A 15,533-nucleotide genomic window follows, 5' to 3' on the forward strand; every position below is an offset into this window, starting at 1 on the left:
TGATTTTTATGAAATAAATACTGTTAGAAATAAACCATGACTCGCGTAACCACACTTGGACTGTAAATTTATGTATAGAAACGGACGAAAATACCCATGGGTCAAAGGAATATAAAGTGCCTAATATGCAAACATCCTCGTTGATTCTAGTATGCTTAGAATTGCATATCATGATTTGCGGCACCATATTATGGGTTTTGTTCTTAAGGCGGTTCATTACACCAAACTTTCATTAAATGGCTCGTTAAAATACCTCTTATGAAGTAATCCTGATTTCACCATCGAAAGAGTCAGTGAAACAAGCTCTCGTTTATCTTATATGATTTTTTTGATTTTTTTTTTTTTTTTTTGGGTGATTTTTCCCGGAATGGTAAAAAAAGTTTTGCTTGCAAATAAGGGATTCTAGAGTCCGTAAAATCAAATCCATGAGCTTTTCTTTAATCTTTCCAGTCAAACCTGTGTGACAGGTGCATGACCTAAAACTGCATGCAATCATTCTTAGTTAAAGTGTTCAACGATATCAGTTCAGTGAAACCTGTTTATGCACACTGTTCAAAATAATACTTTCTGTTAATATATATTTCGAGAAAGACATGTTATTGTTTGCGTGTTGCATGTAAATATATATTTTACCATATACTGATGTAGTGTGAATACCCGATGCACCTTCAGCAGTGAAAATGACCTTTACACGTCTGACGCTCTATTTTTCTGCTCTTTCCAATTATAGTGATGGTACTAAGAACTTTTGCTTTTAAACATGAATACTGAAAGCTATATTGCAACTACAAGTGCATTGCTTTGATTATCAAAGTTGCGTGTACTTCAAATAAAAACAAATTCAAAATTCACCACTTTAATTGAAATATCTTGGAATACAGTTAAGAACTAAATTCTATTTTTGAAAATACACGAGGGTAAGAAACACTTTACACCGGCATACTTACTTATGAAAATATATTTCTTAAAGATCGCATTGAAGAAGGGTAATGTCCAGAGATTTTTTATCTTGTAAATTTAAAAACAAATCTTGAATCAGATCTTGAATTATCTTTTGAACGTACTATATCTATGAAGATTCATACGCGCATTGTTCACAATTACAATGCATTCATGAGGAAATGGCTATCATTACAATTTGTAAGGATTACAAAGGCAGAAACATTGGAAATGAAAATATGTATTGTTGATCGGGTTGCTGTATACACGCATGTTTTTTATGACAGGAAAATACATGCATCTATTTCGTGCAGACGCAGCAGGTTATTTCTCTGCCGTGGACATAAGGTGGACACCGCAAGGCGTGCCCACAGTAACCTTCCACTGGATAGAAGTATCTGCCTCCCTTGGAAACGGGACCCGATTTAGTGATTTCGGGTCGCTCATCAACACATGCGTACTCGGTCCCGGACGTATGGGAATATTTGTCAGCCATGAGATAACCGGCATATTCCAGATGCCAGCCTTTGTAGCATTTATTTCTACCTGGGATTCTCAACACTGTGATTCGCTTCGTGCTCCGACACACAGCGCACGGGACACCGTGTCCTCGAATTCTGCTATCAAATGGAGTTCCGGAAATATCGATACTATTTCCTGCGTACTCGACACCATGCAGATTCTGGTTATCGTTATTTTGGATGTCATTATATTTGCCCCACGTGGGATCATAAGGTAGGCATACATAGTTAACCGAACCGCCAGGATGTGTGTACCAACTACCTCCTGTAAAACCTGAAAGGACAAAGTTTTTGGTGGTTGGAGATATAAGTCTAGATACAGGATTCATGGGTTATTTAAATATAGTTTTCATTCATATGAATTACGTAAGAAGGAAAGTCCATGGAATCCCTTAATTTTCTCTTACTTTAAGCAAACTGTCGCGATAGATTAGCGGCTTGACGTCACTATCGGGAGGTACCCGGCACAGACACTCGACCACTGGAGCGAAACTTTTCCTTTTTATTTTACAAAGATGCATGTGTATTTAACCCCCTACCCTTCTTTATCGAAATATTAATTTATACATCGAAGTCCAAACACATTAACTGAGAATGAAATTAAAGATAAAGTTTCTATTGATATTGTGTATTGTTGTTTATAATAAGAGGGGGTCATGACAAGTCAAGAGCAAACCCCGAGTATTAAAACCCTAAGAACAAAACAAAAAACACCCAGGAGTGGTTGGTCTGTCCTCTTAATGCTACCAGCGACTCACACCTGGAACCAGAGGGTCTTTTGTACATTGGTACACATTTTATTGAGTCTACATGTGTAACACGGGACTATCTTTGTAAACGAAAAAAAAAATCGAGGTTGAATGCCTGTGGTAGCGGGTACGTTTCAAGTGAAAATCACGGGTCTTTCAAATATGTCCTTATAAACGGCAGTTCCTTGTTTCATTCGGCGTTGGCACGATAAAGAACACAAACTGTTAAGACAAAGGGTGTCATGTATTGGTCAGAACTTGTGGAACTTCACATGTATACCGATACAGTGGAAAATTCGAAAATATGCCGGGAGCAACAAACAAATCTACACTTGGTTGACGATTGACTTCGTTGTACCACCTGCGTTAATGCAATGAAAGAGCGTTTGCTTCTTAGCTGCGAGGTCATGTTGTGTCATGGCCGCGTCATACGTAGGTAGTAATTGCTCCTTCGCCAAATGCTCAACATTTAGAAGTGAGAATCGCAGGCCTTTCGGGTATGACCTTACAAAAAGAGGTCCTGTGTCGCAACAGGTGTTGTCACATGGGGGACCCCTCACTGCTACGACTCTACGCGATAAGCATCAGTCTATACTTATGGTTCTTCACCTACGTCTCAGTATAAGTGAAATATGAAGGGGCGTAGAACGAACAAACAAAACAAACGACCATTCTACATGTAATTATATGCAAGCATTATATTGGGGATAACTTATTTCAACTTGTGCTGTGTCCTTTCATATACTACAAGAAATTATGTTACATGTACATGTATACGTTGGTTTTCACCAAATTATAAACATGTATAGGCCTAAGGGGACTTGTGCGCATTCATGAATAGATGGATAATTTAGATTTGAAATTTCTTTCACATTTCAAGTAGACAATAACTTTCCTGTAATCTTAACCAGAGACATCTTTTACCAACTTTGTATCATATACATGTACTATCATTTAATGATGAAATTTTGAAAGAAAGATAATATTTCATTTATATTTTCTCTCTTGATTTCACGTGTGATTTAGATCAGGAATAAAGCTAAGGTAGCTCACTACACTAAAATTTTATTTCCTGGCTCGTTAAAACACCTCTTATGAAGTATGATGTTACCACGCAAGAGTGATGCAAGCTCTCAATTATGTTATATGATTTTTTTTCCCGGAATGATGAAAAATGTGTTTGGTTTGCAAATAAGAGATTTGTGCGTCCACATTTTGCTGTGATTTGGTATATAATAGGAATATCCAAAAAAAAAAACATGCCTAAAAGATTACGATACAAACGTTATAATTATTTCGAAAAAAAATATTTATGAAAATTGAATACGTTATTTGTTAATATTTATTAAATCTTTGGATAAAATCTTTTTAAAAAACATGTCAGTTAGAAAAGAAATATATCGACGAAATATATTATAAAAAGAATTTGAAACGAAATGACCATATTTTAGATATATTCACTATAATATATTCAAACGAGAGAAAAAAGTACCGATCCCAATCAAAATTGATATAAATTACTAAAATAATTATATTGTTGCTAATTGTATGCACTGTTAATCAAGAAATTAGTTCCCTTTATAAAGTCAAATCACCTCAATCTGATTAAAATACAGATCTCTCAAATAGCCTTTGTAAACCATTTTACATCAAGGGAACGCAGTTTTCTGATTACAATGTTCTCTATGACTACTTTTTTTATAATTTAGATCGGGCTTGGTTCAAATTAGAAAAATCGTAATATTTCTGAATTTTGATCATTTCATTTCAATTTCTTTTTAGAATATATTTCTCTGATATATCTTTTTTTCTAACTGACATGTTTTTTTTAAGATTTTATCCGTACAATTAAAAAATATAAGCAAATAACGTTTTAAATTTTCATAAATATATTTTTTAATATTTAAAAAATTAGAACGTCTATCTGAGTCGTTTAGGCCACAGGCACTCGACGTTTTAAATATCTATAATAAAAAAAATTGTCTTCCTGTAAACATAATATTGTCAATATTATGTTTACAGGAAGACAATTTTTTTTATTATAGATATTTAAAACGTCGAGTGCCTGTGGTTTAGGCATGTTTTCTTAGATATTCATATATTACATCAAATTACAGCGAAATTTTGACTCCAGAGTATCTTATTTGCAAACAAAGTACTTTTTTTATCATTCCAGAATAAATCACAGAAAATTCATATAAAATAATTGAGAGCTTGTTTCACCTTTTCGATGGTGAAATCATACTTCATAAGAAGTATTTCAACGAGCCATTAAATAAACATTTAGTGTAATGAGCTACCTAAGTTTATTACCTTTGTAAACAAGCTCTGTTTCTTTTGGACAGCCACTTCTTCCCCACCGTGTATAAACCGCACCTTCAGGTTTTCTTTTCTCAGCTGCAAGAGTAAAATACAGAATTATCATTTTTACGTCCCCTTGAAAAGGAGGCATATTGGTTTGCACTGGTTCCAGGGCTCAATACTCTTCTGCTGATAAGCTGTTTGCACTATACTCCTTGATTGAATTGTCATTACTTAATTAAAAGAAATTATATTGTGCTTTTATTGACTTTAAGGCTGCATTTGATAAAGTATGGCGATTGGGATTATGGAAAAAACTTGTGAAATATAACTTAACAGGAAAATGCCTGAATTTTATCGTGAACTTGTATAATGGTTGTAAATCTAGAATTTTACACAATGACAATTATTCTGAATACTTTCCTTGTCAAAATGGAGTTCGACAGGGTGAAAATTCTCTTCTTTTTGCATTATATCTTAACGATTTAGAAGAATTTTTTTATACAAGACAATGTTATTGGTTTGAGCAACTTATCTGATGAAATTGAACAAAATTTGGACTGTTTTATAAGTCTCATAATAATGTTGTATGCAGATGATACAGTACTGATGTCTGAAACTAAAGATGACCTCCAATACCAACTGAATTGTTTTCAAAAATACTGCGAAGAGTGGAAGTTGCAAGTGAACGTGGATAAAACTAAAATTGTTATTTTTGGCTAATGTAGACAATACTCAAATTTAATATTGCTACACAATAATAATGAAATTGAAATTGTTAAAGAATTCAAATACTTAGGAGTTATTTTCTCAAGAACTGCTTCTTTTTACAATACCAGAAAATATGTTGGGCAAAGAGCAACCAGTGTTATGTATGCCATCATTAAAAAAACAAGGGAATTGAATTTATCTATCGACTGTCAACTTGATATGTTTGATAAAATGGTTCTTCCAATACTTCGTTATGGGTGTGAATTATGGGGTTTTGAAAATTTAGATATCATCGAGAGACTGCATCTAAAATTTTGTAAACTTATATTGAATCTTAAGACATCTACCCCATTATGGTGATATCCATTGTGTATACATGTCAAAATTAGAATGATTAAATTCTGGATACAATTGTTGAATGGTAAAGACACAAAGTTGTCTAGTATTTTATACAAAGTTTTATATAACTCAACAACAGACAATGTTGATGCTGATTTTAAATGGGTTAGATATATACAGAAAATTTTACAAGAATGTGGTTTAAATAATATCTGGATTTTACAATCTGTAGAAAATGAAAAATGACTGATTAGTGTATGGATGATCAATTTCAACAGATATGGGTTTCTGAATGTAATACATCAGGAAAAAAGTGTACTTATGATCTATTTACAAATAGTATTTTTACGTCGAGAAGTTATCTAGAAGCCAATGTATCAAGAAATATTATTCTTATATTAGTAAAATTCAGAACAAGTAATCACAGGTTACCTATTGAGACAGGCAGATGGGGTGGTGTGTGCAGAAACCAGAGAATTTGTAATTTGTAATTTATGTGAAAATAAGGTTGGGGATGAGTTTCACTCCATCATGACTTGTTCAGCTCTTAGGGATAGTAGAAAACTTTGTTACCTTCTAAATACAAAAACATACCAAATGGCATAAAAAAAATTAACTTATTTTCATGAAAAACGTTATCTGTTTTGAGTAATATTTCCAAATTTATAAATATAATTCACAAGAGAATTACCCTTCCAGGTTAAACATTATAGACTGCACACTCTTTCATGCATTGCATCAACTGAATTCTTTGTTTAACATTGTGTATATGTATATCATCTCTATGTTGTTTTGTGCAATATGAGAATAAATTGAATTGAATTGAGTCCGTCGGCAGTCCAAGTGTTATCCGTTCAATATCTTGAGAACCCATTGCTTGATAGACATCAGATTTATATATGTCATCCCTATTGATTGTGAAGTCATAATGTCAAAAGACAAAGGTTAAACTGATAGACATAGGTGGACAGGCTGAAAACCCTTTGCTTGACAGACACCAAACTTGGTATACTGGTTTTATCTAAAAAGTAGATGGCCCATATTGATTTTGAGGTCAAGGGTCAAGCTACTTATAGAACCCTTTGCTAGACAAATATCAAACCTATTGATTTTGAGGTAACAAAGTGAAACGGGAAATATCACACGGGACATAGTAAGATGCTTGAGAACCCTTTGTTTAAGAAACATCGGACTTGGTACGTTGGTTCTATACAAGAAGTAGATGACTCCAATTCATCTTGAGGTTACAATCAATGCATTGTCTGCTCAATATCTTGAGAGCCTTTTACTTGAAAGATATCAAACTTGGTACACAAATTTCTCCTATGAAGTACCCAGTAAAAGTCCCCTATTGATCTTGAGGTCAGAAGTGGAAGGCGAAGGTTAAACTGAACATGATGAGACACTGTTTCCTCAATATCTTGAGAACCATTTGCTTGAAAGACATCAAACTTGGTACACTGATACGTGTTAAGAAGTAAATTTCCCCATTTGATTTCGAGGTAACAGACTCAAAGGTCAAACAACTCTGGACATAGTAAGATATCTTTAGAAATGTTTGCTTGACAAACATGAAACTTGGTACACTGTTACATACTAAATAGTAGATGATCCTATTGACTTTAATATCACAAGTCTACACATATGAAAATATTGTTCGCTCATTATCTTGTAAACCCTTTGATAAGAGATATCAAACACCTGACTAGTAGATAATCCATAATTATCGCTATCATTACAGACATTCTATTTAAAGTAGATTACCGTCAGTATTGAATCTAAAACAATTCTTGTTATTTCAAAGTTTCCACCGGATGAGAAATGACATTTTCTTTCTGGGATACTTTTTTATGGATGATTAAATTTCTAACAGTCTCACAATTTGATACATGATATGTTCGTAAATTACTGTATGCTCTTGGATGAATTATAAACATGTAAAAAAGAAAAAAGTAGAAAATCACTTAATGTATCCAAATATTAGAGTGAAAGGGTAAAATTATAAAAAATATTTGTTATTGTATCAGCCTTACACAGCTAAAGATATGGAAACTTTATCTGCTGAATATCATACCTGGAGTACCTGTAAATTCATACTTGTAGTTTTACAAATGATTTCAATGATAGCACTTCAGATCTGTCAATAGCAACACAGTTACATGGCTACACAAGTAACCTTGATGATGCGGGAATGGATATAAATTACGCCTACGGTGTCATTTCAGGATGTTGAAACATACGGAAAGATAGGAGGTACAGATACTGCGACAAATTCAGGAATTAAATGTCAGTAGCGTTTTTAAAGACGCCTTCAAATAATATTTACTTCACACAGAGCATTTAAGCATGAAAAGTAAAAGCATAAAAAAGAAAACTATTTTGTACAACGCAATTGTCATTCGAAGGTGTCTTTAGTTCAAGTTCTTTATCATCCTTGAGTCAAACGACTGATCAGAATCAGAATAACATAATATGATATATACAAACATCATACAGGAAACTATACATCAATGGGACAACATATATACAAATATCACACAGGAAAGTATACATCAATATGATATATACAAACATCACACAGGAAAGTATACATCAATAGGACAAAAGCTAAATTAAGCATCTCTTTACAAAGTTCTTTTAAAACCCCAACATTTTTAAGTTCAATGAGTTACTGAATATAAACAATGTTGTATTTTTAAAATCATTGGCAAAGTTTGTTGAGAGAATTCTGGTATTGCCTGCTCTTCCTTATGACATGCCATATTTATTCCTCTATAAAGATATCTTATATAATTTATATAAACAGTTTATGAAATATATTACATACTATATAAATCTCATATATTTAATGAGATATCTTAATATGTTATACGGTGTGACCGTTGAGACAAGCGAAGCTCATTAACATCTTACAACACGACTTTTATCCGACTCTTCATTTAACGCGGGAAATATAATGCGCTTGGTGTAAACAGTTACAAATTGTGACGTCATATTAGCTGCAATGTTTTTTCTTCTCTCAAACCAAGCAAAAACAAAACCTTTGAAGCTATGAGAAAGCTTGTCTGGAATTCAAAAACGTTAATTGTACTTTCTAAACAATCCAATTATTTTAACTACGGGATTGTCAATGAAGTATACCGCAGTGACGGCGACATTTTTCCGGAGGCATTATGGGTAGTCCCCATCATTTTTCAGCTGATGAAGAGCAAACCACGTGACTCAATTGCGTAATCATTGGAGCGAGCTCGTCGCGTCGCTTCGCGACGCGAGCTTCGCTCGCTAATATGTTGTACGGTGTGACCGTTGAGACGAGCGAAGTTCATTTACATCTTGCAGCACGACTTTTATCCGCCTCTTCATTTAACGCGGGAAATATAACGCGTTTGATGTAAACAGTTACAAATTGTGACGTCATATTAGCTGCAATGTTTTTTCTTCTCTCAAACCAAGCAAAAACAAAACCTTTGAAGCTATGAGAAAGCTTGTCTGGAATTTAAAAACGTTTATGGTCCTTTCTACACAATCTAATTATTTTAATTACGGGATTGTCAATGAAGTATACCGCAGTGACGGCGACATTTTTCCGGAGGCATTATGGGTAGTCCCCATCATTTTAGAGCAAACCACGTGACTCAATTGCGTAATCATTGGAGCGAGCTCGACGCGACGCGAGCTTAGCTCGCTGATATGTTGTACGTGTGACCGTTGAGACGAGCGAAGTCCATTAACATCTTGCAACACGACTTTCATCCGCCTCTTCATTTAACGCTGGAAATATAACGCGCTTGGTGTAAACAGTTACAAATTGTGACGTCATATTAGCTGCAATGTTTTTTCTTCTTCTCTCAAACCAAGCAAAAAAACAAAATTTTTGAAGCTATGAATTTAAAAACGTTTATGGTACTTTCTAAACAATCTAATTATTTTAATTACGGGATTGTCAATGAAGTATACCGCAGTGACGGTGACATTTTTGCAGAAGCATTATGGGTAATACTCATCTTTTTTCAGCTGAAGAAGAGCAAATCACGTGATTCATATGTGTAATCATTGGAGCGAGCTCGTCGCGTCGCTTCGCGACGCGAGCTTCGCTCTCTATAAAGAAAAAGAAATTATTGCGAGCCATACATCCTGACGTAACTATGATAATATGTTTTACGGCGTGACCGTGTTTGAGGGCGAAGCAAAAAAGTTTGCACATTAGTATCTATATCCAAAACAGGACAAAAACAATCCGAAGTTAGCACGCGGACGGAGCTGTATCAAAGCATCCTAATTTTGGACATTTGATCCGCCTATATATTGAACGCAGGAAATATAACGCAATTGATGTAAACAATACATTGTGACGTCAAATTCAGCGTCGTTATTTAGCAAATTTACAAACATAGTGTTTGAACCACAACAAAAATATGGCGTTAATCGTGGAGTGATTATATATGATTAAGAAAATAAGATGTACATGCTTTTACGGATTTTATGTAACATCTCAGAACGACGTGAACTAGGGTAAACGAGATTCAAAATGGAGGAATACATGTCCACGCGCTAATATTCGAATCGACGCCATTGGTACCAAACTTTTCAAGTTCCATAGGTATGGTTTAATTTTTCACTATTTTCCTATATTTTCCTTTTAAACATGTATATACGTGTTACCTATAGGGAGAGCTCCGCTCTCACGGCCCTTTGGACCACGAGAGGGCTTCGCCCTCTATCATTATTTATTTTTCAAATTATACCTGTGTATTTTGTTACCCTTACCTGTAACATTAGTTTATATATGTATATTATTTGTTTGTTAAGGTAACTCCATACTCACATTATTATCTGATAAAAGTTTAAGATGTGTATTTATTTCAAATTACTAAAGTTAAAACTACTGAATTATAAAAATAAATATATAAGTCATAGCACTTTTTAAACGCTGGGTGTGCATGCGCCAGCAATTATTAGGAGGGTAGTCAAAAGTCTTATATATAAGTCATCACACTTTCTAATCGCTGGGTACGCATGCACTAACGATTATTAGGAGAGTAGTTAAAAGTCTTCCAATCAACGACACCGATCGGCAAATTTATAAAGTATTCCGAACAAATACTGTAAGGAACAATAACTCGGGGTAGAGATTGAAATGTCCTTCTCACGCAATTGCGCTTCTGTCAAAATACCGACGCTGTATCATTTATGTTTTAAAAGTACTTCTAATAGAATATTATTGTGCAGCAATAGCAAGCAAATGTTTTGTGACACGTTTTGAAACGCGTAGCGTACTAGTTCTGCATAGGTTGGAAGAGATCGTTTGTAAACAATCATCGTGTGTTGCTAAAACGTGGAATGGAACGAAACGTAAAATACTTTCCTTATGTAATTAGTCGAACACTATACTGAGTACCGACGTACTTCGCTTCTTCGAAGGAGGGGGTACATAATAAGGAATTGGGTGAATTATTCAAGACATCAAAGTAGATATAGTATTTAATTTTTACCTGATAGTTTCCGAACTTTTGATTTTAAAGATCCAATTTCTTTTGCTTGGTTTCCTGTAACTAATTGTAAAGACCCGATTTCTTTTGCTTGCTTTCCTACAACTGATTTCAAGTCCTTTAACTGTTGTCGAAGGTTCCTCGGGCTTCCTCTCTGTTCTGTGTAATCTTGTAAATTTCTCTGTGCCTCCATTATTTGGAACAATGCGTATCTGGTGTTAGAAGAAAAGCGTTCAAGGTTTTTCTTAATTAATGCAATATCCGAAGTTCCATTGCAAAGAATGGTGGACAGGATCGCACTGCCTATAACTGTAACGACAACAAGATTCGCCATGTTGAAAAACAAAAGACTATGCTTGTACTGTAAATTCTCGGTGTAATTTAAGGTGAATCTGGTTATACATTTCACACGTGTTACATCTCTTCGGTGAATTTACAACTGTAACACATTGCGAGGGTATCGTATTTCATCGTTTCTGTCATTACATTTTTGCTCTGACCACACTAAAATGCTATTATGTGTAGCAATGCGATACCGATATCGTGCTCAAAAGCAAATAATCTGGAACAAAATTTTCAGCAAGAGGGCGAATGAAAGGCAAGAAAGCCTTTCTATCTAGTGTTTTGAAGTATTGTATATTGCTAAAAAGCTTAGACAGTCTACCATTTTGTGTCCAAATTTTGAATACATCAACACTTCCGGTCTTAAGACTCTATATATAAAACGCCCCAAGAAATCACTTTTTTCTAAATGTTTTAAACGTAAATGTGTAGGAAAGCATCATTTACAAATCAATTCAGTATATAGATCTTCCTGCAGTTGAAATGTGTTATACTCAGAGAATGAATTTAAGTGTGGGGCATATTATACGATATGGTCTGTTTTAATGCCATCAGTTTATGCTGTAATAAAATGTGAACTGACCCAATCCAGATTATATCGTATAATATCCCCCAAAATCAAATTAATTCTTTATAATTTAATTCAAAAAGACAAATATGCAAATCTTCGCTTATTAAAAGGTATATGAATATTCAAAAAATACAATTCACTTGCGCCGCGCAGGGATTCACTTAGCAACCACGACCAGGCGTAGAGCTGTGAAGATGTCTTGCTTGACATCGAGAAAATAATCTGTGCTTTAATTAGAAGTATCCGCATTTTATTGCACATGTTGACGTTCTAATTCATAGAGGACTTACAACAGTAATGTGACTTAAAATACAAAGTCAGAAAAAAGTAGTTCCGGATGGAGGTTGTCCTCATACCAAACGATAATTTACAAAAATGCACAGCATAGTTTGTATTTGACCAATCAGATGCGAATATATTATATTAGGAATTAAATCATATACAGTTTAACCTCGGTACCTCGAAGTCGAGAAGACTGTGATTAAACTTTGAGATACATGTAGCAGAGGCTTTGACATAGGTAAGGGGAAAACATAGAAATTTATAAGCTTTATTATGATGTGTTGGTTTAATTTTGTACATGTAACATAGCTCAACACATTCTAACTGTTTTTGTATAAGCTTTATTATGATGTGTTGGTTTAATTTTTGTACATGTAACATAGCTCAACACATTCTAACTGTTTCTGTTTGTTAGTACATCCTTGCAATATGTTCAGTAATGAAAGATCAAACTTTCTAATTTTCATTTTATTCTTTAAGATTTTTTTCTTCAGATTATACAATTATTTGTACAAGTATATTCCGCTCACAGCTTTAATCATTTCTCACACTGTGTGACTCACACCATTGTTAGCCATTCTAACATAACCAAAATTCTTACTTGGCATTATACTGAACATATAAAACCCGTCTCTGTAAAAGGGAAGATTGATTCTGTAGGAAAACGCTGGAATCCGTGCGTGACGGGTAGAAGTGTCGTCTGCCTGGTAGATGCGATTAACAGAGCGATGGAAGCCATATACAAACTTTTACTTGTACCTATCATTAACTGTCCTGACCCCGGGATCATGTGACAAATTCGGACTTAAGTCAAATTTTCAATCACCTGAAAGATGTTCATTACTTCTGAACTGAAACTCTTAACTTGCAGATACTAGAAATTTGATGAAACAATATTGAATAAGTTTTATTTTTTTTTTTTTTGGAGTGATTGACTTCTCAATCAATTCATTGCAACTTCAGATTTTGACTTATACCACCTTCACACTCACGGATTTTTCTTACGAGTCCTTACGGATCTCCGACTCGTTGTCAATCGCAAGCATTCGTAAATAACTCGTCGGTATTCGTTAATAACTCGTCACAACTCGCACACACTCGTAAGGATCCGTGAAAGTTAGGGCAAATTTTTTGACATGTCAAAAAAAAATCCCCGATTGTCCACGGATTTCACTTTCCGTAAATAACCCATTAATAACTTGTAACAATCCGTAAGTATCGTAATCTGGTCGCAAGAACACGCAAACTGCTCGTAAGAATCCGTAAAACACTCGTAAAAAGTTGGGTTTTTTTTTAATATATTCGATCAGTGCATACTATCTATTCAAGATATGTTACTGGATTCAGGTACTCTTCACACAATTGCTCTGAAAAAATATAGTTCCATTCATGATCAGCAGATACAGGATTACAACAAATGTATAGAATATCGATGTTTATGTAATACGTGGGAGAAAACAAAATTAAAGTCAAATGTTTTTAAGAAAAATCACTTTCCCCCCAGAAATGTATATAAGAAATGTTCATATTCCTACGCTAGCTGCCTCCTCAGTCTTTTCACGAAATATAGGTCATTCTTCGATTGAAAATTTTTTCACGATTGATTATACTATTGCAACAATTATATTACTTTGATGAATATTGTTCGTTAATTATCATACAATTTCTTCTGAGAGAGAATGTTCATCATTAATTTATATGGGGTTTTCCCGTTGTTTAATGACGGAATGCGTATACAACACTCAACACCTGGATTCGGACCACAATTAAAAGGTGAAGGTCACCAGTCTGAAGATATTTGCAATGTATTAAGTGTGACATATACATGTCTTTTTATTTTTTTAAGGGTTTCTTTGCTGTCAAGGTTATACCATACACAAAATTTGGAGAAAGTGTAGATTACATCAATCCTTCATGTTTTTGCCATTCTAAAGTTCACATTAATTTGTTACATGGTAAAAATTAGAGTACAATTGTATTTATTCCGAGAGATTTCAATTTTTTCATGTCTTTGCTTTGAATTTCCATACAGATATAAAAGGAAAGATTTGGGAAGAATGATGAAATAAGACTGGTTTGATAGGGAAATTTTGTAATAAAAATGATCATTTTTAGCAAAAATTAAGCCTGCACAAAGTATGTGCCCCAATAAGTTGTATTGATAGGTATACGCATTCTCATGTAGTATTTTTAAAGCTATACTTTTCTGCTGTATTTTAATAAATTTGCTAATCCCCAACTTCCTTGATTTCCTTCTTTATCACTCGACAAAAAAGCATAAATATCTTTGTACCGTATTTGTGACATCTATCCATTTTTTCATTTGTCTTGCAAACACCGGTGTGTGCACTGTTTGCTAGTGGCAAAAGACTGGTGACGGTATTTGCTACGGACATGAAGGACGTACACCAGTTTCATAACAAGTGCAGTCTTTTCTTAGAGATCAGCTGAGCATAGTGAAAATTCAAGTAAATTAAAAGTCGAATATCTTGGATATGGGGTAACCCATATCTATTCTTGTTTACGAATCTTTGCGGTCAGTTTACGATATGTTACGGGTAGTTTACGAGTTGTTTACGGATTATTGCGAATGCCTAAGTGATATTTACGATTTCATTCACGTCGGGTTACAATCGTTTTACGGATTGTTCACAGTCATTACGAACGCTTTGCGTATAGACACGATTACTTTACGAGTACATACTTAAACTTTACGATTAAAACCACCTTCACACTCACGGATTTTTCTTACGAGTCCTCACGGATCTCCGACTCGTAGTCAATCGCAAGCATTCGTAAATTACTCGTTGGTATCTGTGTCTATATTAAATCGTAACAATCCGTGTACCTTTACGGATTTGTGGAATACGTAAGGATAGGTATGAAAAATCCGTGAAGGTACCATTAAGATTAGAATGTTTTACGATCCTGGGGCCCGCTCATATGAGAGACACATTATCGTGACTTCGAGATGACACAGGTGATGTCGAAGTATTGGTTGTGATTCCACTTTAAGGTAATCGGTGTGTTTGAGATTACCGTGTTCGATTATCCTAACCATTTACATGGTCAATTTCGTCGGAACAGTGCAGTTGCTCGAGATATTAGGAATGTTCGAGGTATTGCAGTTCAATATACCAATTTCATATTGCAAATCAAGATATTATAAAAAATAATATAGGTTTCATGAATAATTTTGATATTGGGGATCATTGTCAGTCTTCAAGATCAATATTCTCTGCATCATGGTGCGGATTCCTTTGCACCAATCAATTTCACTGCGATCGAC

General features: G+C 34.3%; 1 protein-coding gene across 1 annotated transcript; it reads right to left on the reverse strand.

Annotated features, from left to right (window-relative positions):
* Positions 1–886: 886 nt before the first annotated feature.
* Positions 887–11,375, reverse strand: LOC125677339 (uncharacterized). The gene is made up of 3 exons (XM_056160099.1): positions 11,053–11,375; positions 4,523–4,606; positions 887–1,734 (listed from the first exon to the last, which is right to left on the reverse strand). Exons 1-3 carry the CDS (start codon positions 11,240–11,242, stop codon positions 1,241–1,243), a joined length of 768 nt encoding a protein of 255 aa, XP_056016074.1. The 5' UTR covers positions 11,243–11,375; the 3' UTR covers positions 887–1,240.
* Positions 11,376–15,533: the final 4,158 nt, after the last annotated feature.

The sequence above is a fragment of the Ostrea edulis genome, chromosome 3, assembly GCF_947568905.1.
Source record: "Ostrea edulis chromosome 3, xbOstEdul1.1, whole genome shotgun sequence".
NCBI lineage: Eukaryota > Metazoa > Mollusca > Bivalvia > Ostreida > Ostreidae > Ostrea > Ostrea edulis.